Source organism: Rattus norvegicus, chromosome 1, assembly GCF_036323735.1.
Source record: "Rattus norvegicus strain BN/NHsdMcwi chromosome 1, GRCr8, whole genome shotgun sequence".
Taxonomy (NCBI): domain Eukaryota; kingdom Metazoa; phylum Chordata; class Mammalia; order Rodentia; family Muridae; genus Rattus; species Rattus norvegicus.
This window is the reverse complement of record NC_086019.1, coordinates 153,726,947-153,751,121: the sequence shown is the minus strand read 5'-3', so window position 1 is coordinate 153,751,121 and position 24,175 is coordinate 153,726,947. Positions and strand designations below refer to the sequence as shown.

The 24,175-nt window shown below is 42.8% G+C and overlaps 1 protein-coding gene across 14 annotated transcripts in view; it reads right to left on the bottom strand.

Annotated features, from left to right (window-relative positions):
* Sytl2 (synaptotagmin-like 2) overlaps positions 1–24,175 on the bottom strand; it is a 106,356-nt gene that overhangs the window by 40,637 nt on the left and 41,544 nt on the right. For all 14 annotated transcript variants that reach the window (XM_039082411.2, XM_039082407.2, XM_039082402.2 and 11 more), the window contains exons 2-4: positions 21,691–22,162; positions 12,739–12,890; positions 10,911–11,043 (exon numbers count right to left, since the gene is read on the bottom strand). In XM_039082411.2, the coding sequence (XP_038938339.1) occupies positions 10,911–11,043; positions 12,739–12,890; positions 21,691–21,791 (386 nt within the window). In that variant the 5' untranslated portion in view covers positions 21,792–22,162. The remainder of the gene's footprint in view (positions 1–10,910; positions 11,044–12,738; positions 12,891–21,690; positions 22,163–24,175) is intronic.

Sequence of the window (24,175 nt, the reverse complement as noted above, 5' to 3'; positions counted from 1 at the left end):
AAAAGGGAGACGTTTATAAGATGAAGCTTCTAGAAGGGAGAAGAAGCTGGGCTCCGAAGCAAGGGCAACGGTGGGACAAAGAGGTAAGGGCAGCATGAGAGAGGACATAAGCAGCTATTAGGGTCCTTGACGATGTCCAGGGTACAGGCACACAAGAGGTTCACAGTTTAACCTTGCAGAAATGAACTCATTTCAAACTTAAATCTAAGATAAGGTACAAGTTAGAAAGTGAGCAGTGGGCTTTATGGGTGAAATACAGTCACAAAATCTTGATTCCACAGGCTGGTTCCCCTAATGCACATAAAGCACAACTGAAGCAGAGACAGTAAGGCAAGTGACCTGCCAAGGAGATAGAAGGACTAAGTCAGATACACAATGGCTGGTGGGTTAGGGCAATTTCTTATGACCTTCATCCCAAGTTAATAGATGAGTTCTTACTCAGGTACAAAGAATAAAATAGCAGAAGGCCATTTAGAAAGTGCTGGGTAGGTAGATGACTTCAGCTGGCTGAAAGAAGTCCACAGGATTCTCTAACCATTCTCAGTTCTGAGGTGTTGGCCTTTCACTGTGTGGCCCCCAAGTTCTCTCAGTGGCTGTGCTTCTTTTTGACATGTTGCTGTTACACAACTTAATTTGGCTTTGTGTCATAGCCCTCAGCCCAGGAGTGAAAGTAAACAAAGCAGTCACAGAGCATGATGAGTTGAGCAGGTCACTCCCTTGACTCTGAGTAAGAAGGAAAGTGGGTCACAGAATCCCAGGACAAGAGGGAAGTCAGCTTGCTGAGGAGGCTCATGCCAGGAGCTTTGCCGTAGACATAAAAAATGAAGTCACTACTGGCGGAACCGCTCCTCCCTGTTAATCTCCATCGGTTCTTAGTGACGTCAGGATCAAAAGCTGAGAAAAATCCTCTGAAGGTGATGGCTTTTCCCCTCCTGGCCGAGGAACAGAAAGCCCAGGCAAGGAAACAATTCACCCTAGGGCCATGGAACCTTGCCCAAGATTGCCGCCACTAAACCCCAAGGCTAGCTATTTTGCGGTTTCATTTCTGTACTTGAACTGCTATTTTTTTCACGTACTAAGCTCTCCAGAAAGCCATACTTCCTTCTATCACCTCTCCTATTGATCCAAAAGTAAAGTATAGCAGAGAAGTTGTCATTTACAGCCCAAAGGCAAAGTAAGGGGATAGGATGTATGAAATGGAAAACACAGGAAGAACTTGTGATGGAACCAGAATTTGGACAGAAAGAAACCCTTATAGGAAATCTATTCCTGCGCTAGCTGGACACAAAGCCAAATTAAGTTGTGTAACAGCAACATGTCAAAAAGCAGCACAGCCACTGATAGAACTTGGGGTCACACAATGAAAGGCCAACACCTCAGAACTAAGAAACCATTTCTCTCCTGTGCCACTTTAAGAAGCTGGGAGGGGAAACCCACCCAACTACCCAGTGCTGGTGAGGTCATGGGTCTTGGAGGAGAACCCACTACTGCCACTCTATTAAACTAGCACAATCCCTAGCTATAGTCTAACTATTTGTCCTTATACCCACAGATACATTTCATCCATCACCAGGCAAAGTCCTTTGTAACAAACAGAGGCTATTACAGAAAAACATAACAGGTCAAAATGCAGAATTCTGCAGCCCGGTTGATGTATCTGTAACACAACTTCTGTACCTTATCCTCAGGAATCACTGTGGAAGAGGGGACAGAAAAACTATAAGAGACAGAGAGGGAGTTTGCTATAAGATCATGTCTCCAGAGGCTACACCAATGAAGTCTTAGCAGTGTGTCTTCTGAAGCATGAGCTGAACAAGAAGAGCAGCTCAAATGGACATGCTAACATGGCTAGGGAAAGCCTAGCCATACAAGCCTACCCTGCACAGGAATGCTGAGAACAAGAGAGATACTCTTCCCCATGGAAGAGTACCAGTTAGTTATCCAATAAGGGTCAGCCCTAAAACCATATACATACATGTAACATTAAACAGCCTGAGCAGGTTGTTTATTCACATAGGCAACAACAATTGAAAAAGAGGTCATGGATTTGAAAGCGAGCAAAGGGGGACTATATTAGAGGGTTTTGAGGGAAGAAAGAGGAGATAGATGTAATAAATCCCTTATAAAATGAGCCGGTGTGAAATATGATGAACAGTATACATCAGATGCCTGACTCAATGTAATGATCTCCCTTAGAAAGTAAAGCAGCAAGATAATCAGAGGATCTGACCCAAACACAGAGGTTGGGCGTCCCCAAGGGGCAGACATGTTTTTTTGACATCTTGATCCTTCCCACTCCCCAACTCCAAAGGATAAGCAGGGCCTCTATACTACTGACCTCTGCATCTAGGCTCCAGAGGCCCCAGTTGTTCATCCTGATTATGACTCTACTTACTAGAGTTGAAGCCAGTCTCCCCCTTAGGGGAAGTCTGTCCTAGCATTCTCTTGTTACACAGAGCAGTTGACCTATTCCTGTGACTCTTGGTGGTTTCCACCCCACTCTGCACTGCATTGTCTGCCACAGCCAGTCCAGTCACTGCCACAGTGCAAATCTTCCCCCTGTAGCATCATTTGTCTCATTATTACATGTTTTATTGGCACTTTGTGTGAAGAACTTGCTTCCTGCTTGGCATCATGAGATCAGATCTCTACACAGAAGATTTATATTACCTAAAATCCTAATCTTTTAATGGTCACGTAGCATATATTCTGTTCCTTAGAATCCCACTCATCCCAGAGAGAGGTAGACTCCGTCATGAACATAAAAGACGCTCAGTATATTCCACATGAAGTTTGTTGTTTGTTTGGTTTTTTGTTTGTTTTTTGTTTTGTTTTGTTTTGTGACAGGGTCTTGTTATGTAACCCTGGCCGTTCTGGAACTCTCTATGTAGACCAGGCTTGTCTGGTACTCACAGAGATCCACCTGCCTCTGCATCCTAAGTGCTGGAATTAAATGTCTGAGCCACCATGCCCAAATTCTTGATGAGATCTTTAAACTGGGAAGAAACTCAAGTTCCACAACCTGTGCTTTGTAACTTTCTTCTTCCACACATTCTTCAAAAAGGACCTGTGATACCAGACGTCACACTTGGGGGGAAAAAAAGGCATGTTAAGATTATTAGAACACTAGTTATTAGTCCTAGTTCTAGAACCAGAAAGAAATTCTGTAAGTGATTAGTTTGATTTTAAAAAAGTATCCTTATCTCCTTCGGGGCTATTAAGTTCCATGGAGGCTGCTGTTATGTGTCTCCCTCATGGGCTGGCTCTGTGCTTGGTATGTGGTGGTACTCAGCGATGCTACGAAAAATTAACAAACATATGAAGAAATGAGCCAGAGACAAAGGGAGTGAGTTAGAATATGTACTCTAAGCCCTTCAGGTCGGCAGTATTTTCGTGAGCTCACACACTTCTTTCAACACTGGAACAGTCTACACTACAGACTTGCTCTACACATTCCCATCCGAGTAGCAGGCAGTGTGGTGTGCCTAAAGAGCTTTTACTACCATAACAGACTGGAGTAAATCTAAAACCTGATAAGAGCTCTTGAGAGCGCGATATAAATGATTCTGTGGGCCAGACGTCTTAGAAATGAAGTTTTCTTATGACTGGATTTTCTATCAAGCCTTCAGGGGCCTCGGGGAGGGACAAATGTGTTGACTTATCCCTATTTTCTTCAAGAGCAAGCTGGTTTCTTATACTGACCCTATTACTGAGGGTTCTAGCGAATAGCTAACTCTTCTGGTAGATGGAGATGGATATACACAGAGAAAAGCCATCCTGGAAAGCCATCATTAGGATAAAGTAATAGAATTTCAGAGCTGCAGATGAAGTTGGGGTTTATTGGCTCTTTTTTCCACAGAGGGTAGGGGGGAGGTTGGTGGCAGAGTGAGCATTAGGGAAACACAGGGAGTGAAGGAAGATGCCTGCCACTTTGGTTCACTACACCAATATACAAAACAGCATCTAATTCTTCCCTAACCAAAGGTGAATGGGATGCTGGGAAGTTGACCTTTTTGATTATTTCAGAAGAAATAATTGAATTATTTTCCAGTTCAGAAGAAAATGTGCCAGTGTCAGAGAATGAAATACCGTAGGGAGGGCTAGCCTCCCTCAACCCATTTGGGAAATGTTCTCCAGAGAGACTGTAGCTTATGGACAACACACATCCTGAGAGTAGTCAACCTCTCCTCTCACTCCATAATTTCCAGCTTTCCATCCTCAATGCTCCAATCTCAGGGTTATGCAGATTCAAGAGGATATGCATTTCAAACCTCCTTCATCTTTGTCTGCTTGTCAATGCCGAGGAACCCACACATGCAAGCAACCCGTACACTTTGTGTTACTGGATGCTTTCATGCCCTTCCGAGCACCACAGTGCCTGTATAAGCTGACCTATGACAGGTCTGATGCTCTCTCCATCCTTCTTCTCAAGAAAGAGGTTCTTAAAAGCGAAGCGATGCAACCTGGAGACTGCTGATTTCATTGTTACCCATAGTTTTAGGTTCTTCTTTCTTTCTACTCCTTTCTTTTTGTTTGTTATTGTTGTTGTTGTTGTTTGTTTGTTTGTTTATTTATTACCCCTGGAGTCCAAACTCTGCATTCGTTCATTAATTTACTTACTGATTTATTTTTCGCCCATATCCTCCCACACCATTTAGTCTTTACTTAATAATTCAGGATCTTATAAATTATTTTCTTTTGTTCACTCATTCACTCATTTTCCTTCCTACCTTCATTCATTTCAGAAGTTATTTACTTGGCACTGTGGAAGAACTAAAAGTAACTTCATGGACTAAATGTCCCTCTTCAGGTATTGTCTGCTTCCTAGAGGAAAGAGAGCTGAGGACCATAGTGAGGACCTTCTCTCAAGTAGCTCTGTGTGCATCATTGAGAATGTCTGTGTCCCTAACAAATACCACAGTGTCTTTCTAATGATCTATGGATCTGTCACATTCTATCCTAACTCCATTCCCTTATTAGTATCTCCCCATCTCTCACCTAAAGTACTACAGTATCCCCCATTGGACTATCTAGCCCAGGTCTGCATGCAGTTACCACAAAATTGCTCTAAGAAGTAAAGAGAAAAGAATCATTTGGTAGCACCTCATGGATTAACAACAAAGAGTCTAGCTTCTTGGTCTGCATTCAAACTTTGCTAGCTTCTTCCTTACACACTCTTATCCACCACACGTACCTGACCTGCTGCACCAAACCACATCCACTCCCCAGCAAACCAGGGAAGCTCAGAACACCCTATCTAAACAACTGTCCCATCTAATACAGCCTTATCATTCTTCAAGAATCATCCTAAATGTGACTATGTTCAGACTACTTCTGCAATCCCTCCACCCCAGCCCCATGGTGGATAGGATCAGTACTGCTGTCTGCGTTCTGCCTTTTCAATACTGCTACCAACTAGGCCTTGTAGCCAAGGGCTGCAATTCCAACTACTCAGACAACCATGGCAGGGAAACCACTGATTAAAGATCTGCTTAAGCCACAGAGTATGTTCAAGGCTAACTTGGATGACTTAGTAAGACTCTAATATAAAATGAAATAAAACCACACTGGGACTGCAGTTCTGTAATAAAGGGACTTGTTTAACATACACAATACCCTGGGTTCAATATACAGCATTGGATTAATAAACGTAAAAAGTAAATACTATTATTATAGTCAGTCCCTTCTACAGAGAGTGGTTTCCTAGAAGTTGAGAGCAGGGCGGAGCAAACCTCATTCACCTTTGAATTCCCTGCTACCACCTTGTATGTGACAAATACTTAGAGTGCTGACTGACGGAATAAACCACTGATTGGAAAGTGAACTAGTACCCCTAAAAGAACTTCTTACTCTACTAGATGCATGCAAGACATTAAATGGGTGCTCTCAATGACTCATAAAGATGCATATTTAAATACCTTATTCCTATACATATCCTACAAGTAGGTGTAGACAACTTGTGAATTAGTGACTATGTCTTCACCATGCATACCTATTTATAGTCTCTTCCTTCTATTTTTTCTTTGCATCCTATACGTCCTAACTCTTTTACCTGTGGTTCTCATTTGTCAAAGTGGCTACAATTAAAGTAGTTACTGACTTCTATGGATGACATTTAGTTTTGGGGTCCCTTTCTTACAAGATATCAAGGCACTGAGATGACCACTACCTTCCATGGTCCTCCTATGAATTTGTCTTGCTAGATTGAAGATGTTCACATTTATGAAGTTTTTAAAACAACTCTTAAATCTTATAAACCATCAGTTCTAATAAAGCTTTCATGGTACAATGGCAAGGACCTCTCAGATATCTAAATCTTGCCTGGATAAAACTTCTTTTTGCTACACAAGGGATGTGGACCACCTGGCCTACCCAGTAGGATGGCACAAATATGTTTGTATTCACATTTCAGGAAGGTGACTGTTGAGAAAAAGAAAGGAGATTGAAACTTCCAAGTACCAAGGCTTATTACTTAGTAATAAGTATATAGGCTTAGTACTGGGGGAAAGTCAAGTATTCTTTATAATTTATTTTATATAATTCATCCCTCCAAGAGAAAGGGTGACACTGATAGGCATCTGAAGGGTGGGTGACAGGGAAGAGGATAAGGGACTAGAAGAGAAAAAGAATTGGCAGCTTAGAATGCATCTGAGCAGTATTTGTTATTTTAGATGTCTCAGTTGGTATCTCTGCAGCTCTAGAGAGGGAATAACTCTAAATCGTCAGAGGGTAATCTCCAAAGGTGGCCTCAAAGGAGAAGACAGACAGACAGACAGACAGACAGACAGACACACACAGAGAGGTGGGGGGCAGGCAGGCAAGCAGACAGACAGACAGAAATTAAAAGGTCCACCCTTTTCTAGGTTCATTTGAGCTAAAGAAGTGCCTGTAGCAGAGACATCAGAGGCTCTGGTCAGTAGACACCTATTAGATTCGCGGTGATACCCAGGGCTTCAGACTTGTTTCAGGGAACACATTATTATCTTAGATAACAAAGATTGGCTTCCCATGCCAGACAGGATATATTACACTTCACTTATGGGCAGGGCTCTGACATACAGAGGGAAGAGCTTCTCTGGTCTTTATTCTGTATGCTTCACTTTGACTAAGCTATGTCCTATGGCTTGTTGTGTATACGTGCTCAGCGATGATTTTAGGAGGGGATATGCTATGCTATTGATGTGGGGTTCATGGGCCAGTGACCCATGATGCGCTTATTGCTTATCACTAATTCATGGTGATGTAAATACATGGACTGAGCATGCTCAGGACCATTTATAGCAAGTTTTCAAAATGCCCAGTTGACAGTGACCTACTGTGTTCTTTTACATTTAATGTTTTACAGAAAGCATCAGCCTGTGATATTTGGAAATCCACATTTGAAAGCAAAGGAAGCAGGCCTTCCACCGTGTAGTGGTAAATACACCACGACAGTTTCTGAAGTTCAGCAAACACCGTCCAGCTAAGTTAGTGGCCAGGACTCCAGCTGCTGGGGACCAGATTCTCAGCTGCTCTTCAGGGAACAACGTTCTCTGCTTGTAAACCTTTCTGAGCTTCCTAGTGCCACAGCTGTAAACAAAGGTGAGCTCATGAAGAACGCAGGTGGTTGACCATGTCCTATTGCTTGTTGATCACCCGTAGCATTTTATGAGTGGGCTCCCACAGTCTCGTGTCTACGACACAATAAAGGCTCTTGTTACCATGCCTCATTAAGAAACTGCACTGCCCAGCCTCCCATCCCCCAACTCTTCGCTCCTGGCTAAGAAAATATTGACAGGTGCTGAGTCATTTCTATTGAAAACCACTTGGCCTATAAATACAGGCCCCAAAACACACTCAACACACCCAGTTCACAAAGGTTAAACAGCATAAGTGGGTGGCATTAGAGGAGATTGACTCTAAGAAAAATGGTGGCCTCTGACACGGAGAGGAGGAAGTACAGCTGACTGATTACCACCCATGCCACGTCTCACACAACTGGCCTTAACTGAGCAAAGTGTGCTTGCTAACGCCTAGCAGCTGCGTGCTGGCCTTCTCAGCCACACTTAATCCACGTAATATAATAGTGTAATTGTAATGCCAGCTGGGAGGTGCCAATTATTCTTCCTAAGAAATGCTGACCAGTTCCCATGTTTCATTTCAGTTACTCTCACAACATCCTAGTGAGGCAACCTGGTTCCAATTCACACGTAAGATCCAAAAGGTCTGTCTGAGGCTACACAGAACACAATGCATGTTCAAATCACAGATGAATTAGCCTGGAAGTAAGGAAGATGGGGGAATGCTCTCCATCCTGAGGGGACATGACAAAATGGAGTTGAGCAGCTTTGCCTCTCAAGTCCTTTGAGATGGAGTGAGAGCCTGGGAGTAGGATAGGAAGTCTGCACTTGATCAAACATTGGGATGAGGTGGTTGCCTCTGATGCCCCAAGCTGTATTCTTGCTTCTTCTGTAGTTGTTCATATTCCCTCTACTGGTTAGTGCTCCATGTTCCTCAGCCTCTATCATACACAGATTCTAAGATCTGCTCCCAGGACCTTGGTCATGTATCTAAATGACCATGTCTTTTCTACCAGGGTTTCTAATGCTTTGGCTTCAGTTGTTGCTGTTGTTGTTGTTGTATTAATGTCTTATTGTAACTTGATATACCATGCCTGGTTGATATCCCTTAAAGGCCTGCTTTTTTTCTGAACGGAAGCAAAGGTAGAGTGGATTTGGGGTTAGAGGGGAGAGAGGGGAAAAACTGGGAAGAGATGAGAAAGCAGAAACAATGGTCAGGATGAAATGTATGAGAGAAGAGTAAATTTGAAAAGGACACCAAGGGGAATGCGTATCACCAGTTCCTGAGGTTCTTGAAATGCTACATTGAGTACCATCTCTACTTAGCATGCTTACTACATGCTGTGAGCTATGGTAAGAGTTCTACATGTATTGTCACCAGGGAGGTTTTACCCAGAAACTGATGGGAACAGAGACAGAGACCTGCAGTCAAACCATAGGTTAGGCTCGAGGCATCCTAAGGAAGAGACAAAGGAAGAATTGTAGAAGCTAGAGGCATCAAGAACACCACAAGAAAACCCACAGAATCTTAGGCCCATAATGGCTCCCAGTGACTGAATCACCAACCAGGGAGCCTACATGGAACCTACAGCACATATGTTACAGTTGTGTATCTTGGTCTTCTTGTGGGAGCAGGAGCTGTCTCTGACTTTGCCTGCCTTTGGGTCCCTTTCCTCCTACTGGTATGCCTTTCTAGCCTTAATAGGAGAGGATACACCTAGTCTTACTGCAACCTGCCATGCTGTTTGGTTTATATCCATGAGAGGTCTGCCCTTTTTTAAAAAAAAAGAATGAAGGAGGACTCAATGGTGGGGTAGGATGGGGGACAATACTAGGAGGTGGGGAGGGGAGTAAAACCGTGGTTGGCATGCTAAAAAAAAGTAATTACTTTTAAAAAGTATTCTACACTTTCTAGCTATTTGGTTTCCTAATAACCCCGGTTAAGGGAGTATTTGTCTTGTTATATATTGGTGGAAGGCTTAAGAAATTAAGTTGGCATTACTTTAAGACCACATATCAACCAGAAGGAAAATGGTAAAGCTCATTACTCATGGAAAATAGTTAATTAACAGACACCTTATTTGAGTCAGTATTTCATTTCTCACCTGTGTGACTTACTCATAGTCAACTCTGAAATGCCCATTGGTAGCTGTCTTTTTTTTTTTAACATTTTTTTCTTTTATTGGATTTTTTTTTTACATTTCAAAATGTTATCCCCTTTCCTGGTTTCCCCTCCAGAAATGCACTATCTCCCCCTGCTTCTATGAGGGTGCTCCCCCCACTCCTTCCCACCTCCCTGCCTTGACATTCCCCTACATGGGGTATGAACCTTCACAGGAACAAGGACCTCTCCTCCCACTGATGCCCCACAATGCCATCCTCTGCTACATATGCAGCTGGAGCCATGGGTCCCTCCATGTGTGCTCTTTGGTTGGTGATTTAGTCCCTTGGAGCTCTGGAGTGTCTGGTTGGTTGATATTGTTGTTCTTCTTATGGGGTTGCAAACCCCTTCAGCTCATTGGTAGCTATCTTAGATGCCCATCATTCTTTGACTTTAGACTGTTGGAAATATCTGCTTCCACAGTGCCTTGGTCTCAGACCTAAACTCAGTGTGTCCCACCACCAAAGACATGGTCTTCATGCCAGTATGAGGCTCCACTGAGACAGTAGAGGTAAAACACAATTGCTCTCCCTACCAAAAGGCATTAACTGTGACCTGAAGAAAAATATGGTAAGGAGAATACCTTTAAGTACCTAAAAGCAACTCAACAAGTTCCCAAAGTTTTGAAGCAACATAGTCCCACAGCTGGTTACCTCCTATAAAAGTCAACAAATGTCATCCAAAACTTTTGAATAAAAGCATCGAAAAGTCAATACTGGAATACAGAAGAGAATGCATTTTAAAGGAGCATTTGCTGTGTATGACATGCCCACTGTTCTGCATCCATGAGAGCCAGTTCTGATCGGTCTTATCAATCCTATCTGTATTGCCTGGCATTGCGCCAGATGTAACCATGTGATCAGGGGTCATCTGTCCCCTGAAATGAACTGTAGCACTCATACACTCCTTTACTTTACCTTAAGAAAATCTTTAGTACAAATGAAAACCGCCACTCCTGATATTGGAAGAAACAACCATTTAACATTTTGACTCCAAGACTGAGATTTATTGGAAATTCTGAAAGCTAGGAAAGAAACTTTTCTAGGTTCCATTCCCACTGGAGTCCAGAGCTCCCCCAACCATCACCCGTCCTCACACCTAGGACTCCCGTCCTGTCCTGCCTCTGTACCCCACGCCCACCTTTGCCTGAACAACACATTGAGCCATGAAACCCACAAGTTGGGTCATACCTTGGGCCTGCTGGACCTGTGTCATCTGCTGGCTCTTCCACAACAGCTAGCTCTGGGGGAAGGGAAGCGTCTTTGTTGACATTATTCACCCAGCTCTCCTTTGTCCTCATTGCTGTGTCCTTCTTCTGCTCAGCTGAAACAGGGAACAATAAGGATAGAAAGGTCACCTCTCATTGCTACGCTCTATACTGCTCGCATTGGCTCCTATCCACAGGGGCTCAAATCTGAACCTCAGGACTCCCAACTGCCATGATGGTCACTGGGTCTCAGGACCTAAACTATAACTGCAAGAGAAGTTAGTAGATCTCCCTGATTTCAGATCCCTGCTTCCCAGTCTCCTAAAAGGATAGGTGGACCTTTAAAGGTACAGGTACCCTAGAGACCACTGAAGCAAAGTTCTAACTGCCTTTAGGTTAATCTGACCTGAAGTGGATCCAAGACTGGATATCCTTAGCCAAGAGATGCTCAGAGTGGGATCCTTAGCAAGCATTTACTCAGTGCCTATAACCGGCTAAATACAATGCTTGACTCTGTGGTACAAAGGTAAACAAATGACCTTAATTTAGGATGTCCCTCTCCAGGGCCTCTCCTGCCTCATAAGTCTGTCCACAAGTCCAAATTCTAAGTTCTTCACTGCATCCTGCTTAAGTGTCATCACCCCCATAAAACCTCTGTGCCATGTCTTCAGGAAGATTCCCTGCCTTCTCTACCTGAATCTCTGTAATTAGCATCAGCTGAGTGATGAGTAGTGACCAAGAACTGTGCTAAGTTCTTTGTGGACATTATCCTATATGGTGAAAGTTGTCGTTCACGTTTATAAATTTGGAAATTGGAAATTAAAAAGCTCAAGAAAATTGCCTAAGGCCACATTGTATGTGTCAAGGATATGTTTATTTGGTGTTAAGATGGGACAATATTGGGGCTTCCAATTTCTAAATGCATTTCAAGGTGCAATCTATCCCCTATTGGTCTTGCCACAGAAATGTCTAGTATCTTCGATTACAAATAGAATTACAGTACTAGCCAGTACCACCCAAGATTTCTCATGGCCTGAGTATGCTTGGAAACCAGGAGAGCTGCAGTCAGCACACTTTACATGCTTGGAGGTCAAAAGTTATCAGTAATAAGTGTGCCACAGTCCAAAGATTTTTCAGTCCAAGCTCTGCTATTTAGCAATACTATGACCTTTGGCAAGTTAACCCTAGTTGCCCAATAAAGTTTATAGGAAAATTATACATACCTTACAAAATTATTTCTACAGTTAAAAATAGATAATTAACAATCAATATATATTAATGCTTTAAAGATGATATTTTTCTTTGTCTGTAATCTAGACCCAGAGATTTACAACGATTGATCTTGGGTTAAATAGAAACTACTTAGATAGACATTTGTAAACACACAGACAATATGAAGTGGTGAAATAAAGAGAATTATAAATAAACTCTTATCGTCATTTAAGTGATCTGTTTGGCTGCTTAAAGAAGAATCATGTGTCAAGATCATTGAATATGAAACCTGGTTTCACACAGCTGTGCATGTACATGCTTACAGTGACACATACACATGCTAAAGAAAGGCATGCATATAATCGCCAGGCACCAAGGCTACTACATTATAAAGTGGTACCCAAACAGCTGTCTTCCTCTACAGCCATGCACTTAGCCCTGCCTTCATCCATCCAAATTCAAGGCAAGAGGATTTTGACTGAGAAGGGCATACACTATGCAGAGCATAGCCACAATTGATTTCCTTCAGCAGATTTCAGTGAAGAGTCTCATACCCTTCCCCACCCTCCTTCCTAAACAAATGTCAGCTGTGACCTCACCTGCCGCTGGGAGTCTCTTCCTTCTCATGGATGCTCTGATGATGTCAGCACCATGGATTTTGTCCTTGTGTCTTTTTGCCTTAGCTTCATAAAACCATTGGCCACTCATGTTCTTTAGTTGTTGGTCATCCTTAATTTTTTCAGGCAAGTGTCTGCAAAGGGAAAAGAACTTTACTTGTCTGAAAATGCACAATAAACAAACAAGTTCGCTGTGATTGTGTGTGAAGAAATTTGTAAATGCACAAGCAAAATGAAGCTCTTCCTAATTCATGTGCCACAAACATCCAAGATGACTTATAAATGTTCTGCTTTGACTAATAAATGAATCAGAAATGTCAAGCATGTTTTTTTTAAATGACTTTATCGTTCTGTGTTTGAATGTTTTGTGTGTAAGTAAATGCACAATAGACATGAACTGCTCACGGGTGCTAAGAGAGAGCAGCCAGTGCTCTTATCCTCTCTGCCTGACATTTCTCAAGAGTGGAACCATTTCCTAGTTGCATTCTTCTCTATTCAAATGGACACACTTGAGAGGAGTAATGGAGAAAGTGTCCCTGGCTTTTTCCCTCAGCTCTAAAATGGGGAAAATACCCCATCTCATAGGGTTTCCCTGGGAAGTGTGTTAAAACACATAGCCCATCCCTGCACATGCCAAGGGCCTATTAAGCATTGGTTGGACAACTAGTGTGTGACAAACCATTCCCAGGCTCTTCCCTTCTCATAAAATGAGCTTTTCAGAGACTATCCTGGATGGCGATGGGGCATGATGATCTGTGTGCTGAGGCAAGCTAAACGGGGGAGGTACAGGCAAGTCCCATGAGCGCAGACATTGTTTTTTTTTTAAAGTTACCATAATCATTCATGCTCACCAAACAACTGAAACCCAAATAACAAACGTACTGGTGCTGTCCTAAAGCATCCCTAGTTTCTGTTGGTTGTGGAAAATGGTGTTCTAATCAATGAGTTGTTTAACCTTTGCATCTTTCTAGTGAGTAAAATAAGAATTCCAAACCTGTCCCCTTGTCCTCTTAGAGATATACTCAGTAACATCCAATGAAAAGCACTTGGGAAACTTAGAACTCTTGAGAGACAATGTGTTGCACAAATCCAAATGGGTTCATTCAAGCTTAGACGTCTATGGGCATGGCTGTCTTAGCCAGGTAAAGCGAATGGGGCTCGTAATTGTTGGGCTGGGGATGAGGACTGCACACAGATACAATGGGGAAGGAACTGGAAGGGTGGTTGCCCTGGCCTGGCAAAGATACCTCCTTCTTTCTTAAGTATGCTTCAAGGAAATGGTTCTTTGTCTACCGAATATATGTCTAGAATTGCCTCTCCCAATCACCAAGGAAGAAGTGTTCATCAATTCCTTAGTCACACATTGTCACAACAGTCGATCTACAAATCCTGACAGGGACAGTGTCATTAGTTCCCAGCCCTGAGCCACCAAAGAATCAGTACTTCTGATAGTTACTCATTGCCTAAGGCTTTGACCAAGCAGACAGTCCTCAGTGAGCTGCTGGTGGTAGTTCTTAATTTTTCTTCTCCCAGCAGGACCACAGTTCTGTCTAGTTACAGAAGTAAAACAAATCCACCTTTTCATAGTCAGACTGGGCTCTTGGAAGGAGGGCCTTCATTCAATATATATATTTGCTTTAAACACAATGTGCTTGCAGAGGCAGATGTCATATGAGACCACTGACCACCTGACTTCAGACTGACTCTTTGGATTTATTTCCCAGAAGACACTCCTAAGCCCCAGTTGCCAGCATACTGAACTTATTGTTCCTGACACTGCTCCTGTTATCTGTATGTATTAGTGGTGGAAATGTCTGGCTGGAAGACTATGGAGGTTCTTCCAAACAGAACCAAAACAAAGCCTTACTCAAATTCCACCCAAACATGACAATGGACAGGGTAGTGGACCATGCTACATTTCAGTCTTTTTGCTTATAAAGTTGGGGAGGATCAGACCTCCTCTTGAAGACTTTTGAGATAATTCACTGGCATGCTTGCCTGGTTGTATTTAGCAGTGCCCAGCTCTTGTAAAGAGGCTGATGACCTCTGGATGTCTTTGTATGGCTTTTTTGTCCAGCACATTCCTCCTGCTGCTGCTTCTTCAGACCAAGCCTGAGCACCACAAAGACACATTGCCCTTTTTCTTGTTCCCACAATACCTCCCCTTCCACATCCACACAGTTTTCCTAGGCTCCATTATCTCTTTCAGCCAGTCATCATTGGAGGCTACAAACTCCTTAAAGACAAGGCTTACATCCCTATTCAATTTATAGTTCCACCATGAAGCACAGAGACTGGCAAGAGATTGATACCCAGTAGCTGTTTGTTAACTAAATCATTGAACAATTAAGTGTTCAACAGCCACCGTGGTCTGAATAAGAAAAGATATAATGAAGATCCCATCACTGCCAAGTTTCAGGGGACTGGAAGCCATCATGGTGGCAGGGTTTCTGATGAGGTACGACTACACATCTCTCCTCAGAACAGGAAAAAACACACCATGACATATGGTAACCTATTGGTGTACCACAAACCCTCACAGCAGTGACTCCCAGTTTCTTTTCATGAGATTGTTTTTGCTAACCAAAAAGTACTTTGCAATAGAGCTTTTGGAGGTCTTTGCAGCCTTGGTCTTCTCTCATCTTCATAAGCATCTGCAAGGCCCCAGTGTATGCACAAATGGCACAGAGGCTATGTGAGTCATGCCCTCAGAGACACATGGCTCCAGAAGCGATTAGTCAGCACTGTGGTAAGGACAGGGTTGCTGGCTCTTGTGTTTGAAAGTGGCAAAAGAATGAGAATTCTTTCAAATTTAGTGAGGGCCACTTTTGCATTTTCTAAGATGATTATTGCTACTGGTTTTAATATTCTCTCTCTTTTTTCCTATTGAGGTCACTTGTAACATTCTGTAGATGACTCTATGTGTGTAACATCAGAACTAAGTTCATAAAAATTTCAGTCATTTGAATAGCCCCACTGTGATGGTACCAAAATCTTCTCTTCTAATAGTTCTGTTATGTTTCCTTTCTTCTGAGCTACAATTGAATGAGCCATGTAGCCCTGGATTTTCTAATTGATGTACCATCTAGCTGAGGGGCAAAAAGGTAGATTTCTTGGCATTAACACTGCTTCTGCCCACCACCCTCTCTACACATGCACATTAGCATAGAGAAGATGCCTGCTGGTGGGCAGGTGGGCGGGAAAACATCACTCAGCCCAGAAAGGCCACCGTCCTGTCAGCCTTTCAGAGCAAGCACCTAGTTGTTTTTGTCAGTTGAAAAGTATTTTGCAATAGAGCCTTTGGAGGTCTTTATAACCTTGATCTCCTCTCATCTTAATAACCGGATGCAAGGCCCTGGTGCATATACAAGCAGCACACAGGCTGTGGGTCACTCCAGTGCACAGGCCTCCATGTTTAACTTCCACACAGTCTGCTTGCACAAGCATGTAATTTCATCTCTCTCTTTCTGTCTTTCAATCCCACCCCAACCCCCAATATATTCTGGGAAAGATGGTAAGATTCTATGACTTAAAAATGACCTCATTTTCTAAATGGGATGATTCAAGTCCAGAGAAGTTAAAAGTCTTGCCCAGGGTAGCACAGGGCCGGGCCTAGAAGTTAGTTTGATTTTCTGCTCTCCTGTACTGCCTGTGAAAGCCTAGCAAGACTTTGGATTCTTAGGTAGTTGTCACACTTTATTCTTTCTACCAAGGGACTCACGCACTGATGGAGAGTCTGGAAATCAACAGACCTAGAAAGAAAGTGAACTAAAGGGGCTGGAGAGATGGTTCAGTGGTTAAAAGCACTGGCTGCTCTTCCAGAGGACCTGGGTTCAATTCCCAGCACCCACATGGCAGCTCACAACTACCTAGTAGATCTGACAGTCTCACATGGACATGCATACAGGAAAACACCAGTGCACATGAAAATAAAATATTTTTTAAAGTGAACTGAAATGTCCCTTAAAATGATAAGAAATACATGTAGGGGGATGTGGGCACATCACAGATCCCTACAGTCTCCTGAGATTCAGCAAAGAGTAGGAAAGCACCCAGGCTTTGCTGGTGGATGAGCAAGACTGTCATCTTGCAGGCTGTTTACTCTATTCTATTCCATTTTCCCATCTGTTGAAGGGGGTTGAACTCCACTACTCTGAGAACAAAAAGGAAATGCCTGTGAAACTCCCTGAATGCTGTAGCCCCCAGGATTTTGCTTTCATGGAAAACGCCACCAGAAGTCCTGGAAGCTAATTCTTCAGTGAAAACTGTCTTTACTTAAAAAGAAGCAGCTGAGAATCATAAGATGTGGTGGCGGTTAAGAAAAAACAGCCCATCTCTGTAGATGTGGTTGTATGCGTATGGGGGTCAGGACATGGTGCTAGTGTGGTGTTCAGACAGATATGTGCAGTAATTTCCTGCTGGCAGGGTGACGCAAAACACAGGAAACGCCACCTCGGCAGTGTGTCATTTTCAAACCATAAAAGACTAAAATTACACATGTGTGTGTAGTAATGTTCCCATTAAGGATGGAAGTCTGAGACAGAGGGATGGAGTGAAAGAGAAAAGCATCTATCTTGGTGTCTGCTTCTCTGTTAACCTATCAAACATCTCCACCCAGAAGTTAGGGACACAAGATGACAGTAACTTGAGCCCAGTGCTTGTGAGTGAAATCAGAAATAGCACAGAAGACAAATATGTGTCAAGGATAACCTGGAGCTGTTCCCTTCCCACGTGCAACCCAGAGGCTGTACGAGAATATTCTCCTGGGACCAGGTCCATATTGTACTGTTAACAGCTTAGGTGGCTTAGGAACTGTGCACTCCTGCATGATGCTCATTTTATCATCCAGTAAGTCAGCGTGGAAGGCAACATATAACATAGAAGCACCATATGACCTATGCCCCCCCAAGGTGATTTGTATAGATTTGGATATGAACACTTCAAAGATTAGATGTATGAAAAGAAGCAAAGCAACTTCAATAAGAATATAAACCTTGCCTCCAGCCCTACTGACAAGGATTCTGAATCAGTGCCTGGCCTTGTAGACAGCAGTGCAAGGGCCCTCCACTGACATCCTCATGCCAACAGGAGGGATGCATTCCCAATGCCATAAAGAATTACATATTAAAGCCATTCACAGGTGGGATCTCAGCACATAAGGAGCCGAGGTGGAAAGAGCACCACAACTCGACTGCACCACTCTACACTGAGGAATGGGAAGGGGCTGAGAGATGGCTCGGTGAGAAAAGCACTTTCCACACAAGAATGAGGGTCTGACCTAAATCCTCAGAACCATCATAAAGCATAGTACAGAAGCACACATCCGTAAGTCCTGTATTTCTGTAGCAAGATGGGAGATAAAGACAGGACAGTCACTCATAGGATACCATCCTGACAGCAACAGGAGACTGTGTCTTAATATATATGCAAGTGGAGGGCCAGTACCCAAGGGTTTTCTCTGACCTATCATCACACACATGTGCGCGCGCGCACACACACACACACACACACACACACACACACACACACACATGCACACATGCACACATGCATGCACACACACCCTACATACTTCCAGAATACATATTAATGGCAGACTAACTTTTGTAATGATGCTAACTATAATTAACACATTACTGCTTCCTCTTAGCAAGAAAGAGAACGGAAGCTGTAAAATCATGTTAGGAGAGCAAAATTTAAACTTTTAAACTTCTAATCAATAATCCTTAAAATGGAGGATTTAAATAAAGGCCAGGGGATGGTAAATTCCTCAGGGTCATGTCTTCAACCATCTTGAAATACCATTCACATCACTCTCAAGGGCAGGTCCTTCATTTATAAGAATGCAATTAAATTTTACTGTATTAAAAGTAGTTGAGACTTTGGGAAGTAATTCCCCAATAAGGAATCAAACTATTAACCAGCGTTCTCTGTGCTTTCGAGAGGTACAATCTCTGTGAAGGAGGATTCAAATGTCCCTGTCATGTTTGCATGCCAGGAAGAGGAAGAAGCAGTTTTTAAAATGACTTGGTCAGGACCTGGTCATTCTCAGTCTGAGTTGAGGTCCGAAGGGGAGGTGAAGTGACTTTGCCTAATGAGCCACAGATAATTAACTACTGGTGAGGAGATTTGGCTCCAAGGTCCCCGTGTCATTACCAAACTCTCATTTTTTAGTTCCAGAGGAAAATTTTCAATGAACAGCTTAAGACATAATGTGCTGTACTGAGATCGTGGCTTTATCACTGAGCAGTTGTGAGGTCCTGGGTAACTCATTTCCCCTCTCCCGACTTTGCCATCCTGCCTGTCTGTAAAATGGCTGAACCAGATCAAGAAGTCAGAGCTATCTAGCCATAACTGACCAAAGAGGAAAGATAAGCTTTGAAGAATTACAAAGGAGCTGTTAAGCCAAAGCCCAAGAAGGATCATTTTCAGAAATCAGAGACCAGGTCATGGCCCAGAAACAGAAGGGATTCAGAAACATGCCTACAAGTCCCTTTGGCCCAAAAGCAAATTGGTTGCAGAGCAAGAATCTTCCTGTGTGGAATCTTCTTGTGTGGAACACATCAAAAGAGGCCCTGTCAGAGGTATACACACCCCTGTGACCGTCTGCCCTTTCCAGTATATACTATCTCTATCCACAAGGTCCTGTCCCTGCCCATGCTCAAGAAACTCTCGGTGCCTAATTAGAAAGATGTCCAAGAAGTATTAGTAGCAAAGGGCTGACACAAGATTTTGTTGTCTTCTTCCTATTTACAACAGCAATGAAATATCAGTGCCAGGAACCCTCAGAAACCTGCCTGGCCCCTCCAGAACAGCAGACCCAAGGAGAGTCTGCACAAGAACACACGGCACTAACACGGAGGCTGCGGCCTAACTGAGCTTTGCTCCTAAGTGCATGGTCCACTCCTTGCCTTGCAACAAGAAACACACGAGGGTAAAGTTCAGCAAAGGGTTTGTAAACTGTAGAGGAAGCCTAACACTCTTTATGGTCTTTATGGGGAGACTCCAGAGAGTGTTGTAAGTGACATGGGGGAAAGTGTGATCTCATTCTCATGATCACAGCTCCATGTCAGCTTTGTGTCATGACAGAAGTGCTCTTCTCCACTGGCACATCTCAGGGGGAGGAACACTAGGGATGAGCATTTGATTTCCACTTTGTGAAACTTACTAGTTGAGCAAGTCACATAGTCAATTTCCACATGCAATCATTGGGGGGTCATCATATTGTACTCTATTGCCCGACTCCACAAAAGAGTGCAAAATCGTGAGACATGTGGAGCATATCAAACCCCTTGTAACTTGATAAACCTGTTTGTTTACTGTCCTTAGTAGCAATAATTGGGCATGCTATCGTGCTTGAATTGAATCATTTTATAAAGCATTCATGTTTAGTCAAATAAGTCCATTGTTTGGAGTCCTAATGTTCCAGCAATAAGCACACAGCTTATTGCTCCTTCTGGAGAACTGGAATGGGAACCAGTAGGGTAATAATGCTAACCTACATTCAGGAGCCCCTTCACTGCTCTCAAAGCCTATGACTACAGAGACAGTGGGTTGCAGGACCCAGAACCTAGAAGGAACAGTGAAGAATTAAGTCCAGTCATCCAGCAGCAAGCTTTGGTGTTCTTTCTACCATGGAGATGATCGGATGTGGTAGGAATGTTGATAGGGAATATTTGGCTTCCATTTAAAAAAAAAGAGTAAAAGGTTAAGTTGGCACTTTTCTTTGAAGGATCCAAGTCAAATGCAAACTTGACCTGTTTGGAGAGCACTTTTAATTTTTCTCTTAAAACCAATCCTAGCAATTCTGAAAGTGTTCAGAAACATGAACTACTTATTTTTTTTCAAATCCAGGATTTGGACTGGATTATATAACAATACTGTCTCAATCATTCTCCTTTCCCCACCCCATCTCTCATTCTCTCTCTCTCTCTCTCTCTCTCTCTCTCTCTCTCTCTCTCTCTCTCTCTCTCTCACACACACACACACACACACACACACACACACACCAAACAAAACACTAAACTACATTTCTTCTTTTCTGTATTTAATTTTTTCTTTATTTTTTACATGTGGTATTGGCATGTGCATGTGTATGTGCATGTGTGTGTGCTCATGCCCAAGTGTGCATTCATGCATGCAGGAACATGTGGAGACCAGAAGTTGGCAAAAGGTGTTCATGCTCACTTCCTCTCCGTCTTGTTTATTCAGACAGGGTCTCTGGCTGCACCTGGAAGCCACCCATTCGGATGGACTGGCTGGCCAGGAAGCCTCATCAATTTTTGTCTGCCTAGCAATGGGATTATAGGGACATGTGGCCATGCCTAGCAGGTCATTATGCTTAAGTGGCACTTGTCTCAACTATCCCTCCAGAATCTTTTCTGTTGTTTGGGTTTTTGTTTGTTTCTTTATATTTTAAAAGATAGGGTTTATATGATAATCCAGGCTAATCTTAAACTCCAGGCAGTCCCTCTATAACTCAACCTTTTAAATTCTGGGATTACAGACAGACATGAGTCATCATGCCTCATCTATGACTCACTCATTCTTAAATGGAGTCAATGGCAGATAGGGGTGTGTTCCTAATTTAAAGAATAGGATCTCACTGATCTTAAACTGTGAGCTAGAGCGCGTCCACCTCACCTTCTGGAGTAGCTTGAAATCCACATATGTGTAACATGCCTTGAACTCAACATATGTGTAACACGCCTTGCTAAAGTTTTTCACTGAGACCCTATTTCTGCGGGGAGCCCAGTAGGAAAATTAAGAAACATCAGGAGGGAAACTTCTGTCCCGGAAGTTAACCTAAAAATGGAATGTGTAAGTTTAGGCTGCAAGACAAACTACCAGTTATGCCTGAGAAGAAAACAGTTCTATTTTCTGTGAACTGCCTCTTTCTTTCCTTCATACCCAAGCACCTTTTTTGCCTCTTACCTGACCCTCTCCTCTTCAGCCCTCTTCAGGGCAGCATCCCTCTGCAGAACCTTTAAGATGGCATCTTGTTCCTCCTCTGTCAGGAAACTTAAGTCGATCATTTTGGAGCACAATTTACACAAAAGGAACAATTGTAACAAACAAATGTAGCTTGAGGTTCTCAGGGAAAAAGAGCTGAGACCACAGCCAGGATGATTACAGGATGCAAAATTAAATGGTATCTTATTTGGTAGTAAAAGTCTTGACTGGAATCCACAAAAGTTTTAGGCAGATGACATCAAAATCATAAGAGCAAGGTTCCTTGAGGTAGCAGTGGTCTATGGGATGAACAGGTCTCAGGAGGATGCTGCATGCCTTGTATACGCCTTCAGCAGAATTTCTTCAGTGCACCCTCTCTGGACCTGTCTTAGACACAGTCTCTCTCCATGCTCATCACCATCTTGAGCAGCAGACTCCTTGGTGCATCCTCGACCTGGAGAATCATGGAATGACAAACACTAGTCAATGAGAAGAAACTCCTGTAAGCACCATTCAGTGGTATATTTTTCAGTGGCCATAGGTGATGGTTTTTGAACTGAGAAAACCAGTTTTTCCAGCTTCTCGAGCTCAAGGTCAATGAGTCAGAAACATGCTTCTCCCCAATTCTAGGCCACAGAGATGGACCACACAAAGACGCTTGTCAATGTTTAACAGCCCACCTGAGCAGTGGAGAGTCTTGATTTAGAAATTCCTGGCTTAAAATGTGATGCTGGAATTCAGCAGGACCCAGGCCATGTGACTGAGGGTATCAGAGAATTGTGGGAAAGAAACGGGAAAGAAAGATTCGAAGAGCTAGCTACTTCGCAGGTGGGAGCGTTCCACTGGTGTGCGTCTGTATTCTGCAGTGCAGCAGAACTCACCAAGGGCAGAACTAGACTAGTATGATCCAGTTCACTGGGCTGCACCTCTAACCTTTGCTGGGTCTGGAGGAAACTGCCAAGCTTGTCCTTCTTCATTTCTGAACGCTTACTGATATGTACATATAAACTGGGGGAAAGGAAGAAAGGGGTGAGTTTCAAAACATCCCATCATCCCAAGTCAGCACCTTTGAGTCCCAAGATAGGTAAGAATCCCACTTGCCTAGAGGAATCCTAAATCTGAAATAAGAGGATGAAATTTGAGGAATGCCATGAGGCAAGACTTTGGAGACGATTTACTCCCAGGCACGGGTCTTTTGACAAGTCTAAATGCTCAAAGCCACAGGCCTAAGTGTTTCTTAAAGCAGTGTCATTTAAGAAGAAAAGACAGTGTGCACACAAGCGAGTGAAGTTTATGCGTAGATACCTTGCAAAACAGAACGACTGCACAGCTACCATTGGCCTGTAGGTATAAGCCATTAACTGAGTTACTCTACCAGAGCTTTTATCTGCCCCTTTATATTCAACAGCAGGGTGTCCTTTGCAGACTATAATAATCAAGTAAAGCAGCGACTGTAAAAAGAATATGTCTTGCATCCTGTACCAAGACTAGCCAGTGAAATACATTCTTGCTCCCTCTGAACCCAAACTTTTGTTACTAAGTAAGATTGTGCTCGTGGTGACGGCAGTGATGGTGGCACACACCTTTAATCCCAGTGCTTGGATGGCACAGGTAGAGGCAGGTGGATCTCAAAATTCAAAGCCACCCTGGTCTACAGAGTGAGTTCAAGGCCAGCCAGGTCTACATAGAGAAACATTGTCTCAAAATACAATACAAAACAAAACGACAACAAAAAGACTGCTTGATCAAAAGGGACTCGAACATTTTTGTGTATTTTTGGTTCTTGTTCTGTTTTTTTTTTCATTTTTTGTTGTTTTTCTTGTTTTATTTTTTTGTGGAAGAAAGACAGAGACAGAGACCATATACCCATACACACACACACACACACACACACACACACACACACATATACATACACATATGTTCACACATATATATACACACACATATATTTGAATGCATTATGTCTAATGTCCTTTTAAACTTTTCATGTCCTTACATATGCTACACCTGCCTTCCTGCCTTAGAAAGTGTTCATTCTTCAAAGCAGATCAGAGTTACAATCTCCACAAAGCCTTTACTGACTTTCATAGCCAGAGGAAAGATGTATAATATACTAAATTATTGTTTCTAATGTTTCATGTCCTTCTTGTAATAGATTTGAACCTGACCCACCTGAAACAGGGTGGCTTTGACTGACCCACAGCTATGGCAGAAACAAACATTTACTGTTAGAAGCCACCAAAGTTTCACATTAGCAGCAGACACCTCACTGATACAAAAGCCCCCTCCTTCTTCCAAAAGTGCATATGTATGTGAATATATATATTTCATCAATAAATATGAAAATCTATTCCTTTTATCCGTGTATAATTATAATAGTGCACGTTATATGTTATTGAGAGAGAGAGAGAGAGAGAGAGAGAGAGAGAGAGAGAGAGAGAGAGAGAGAGATATCATACTATAA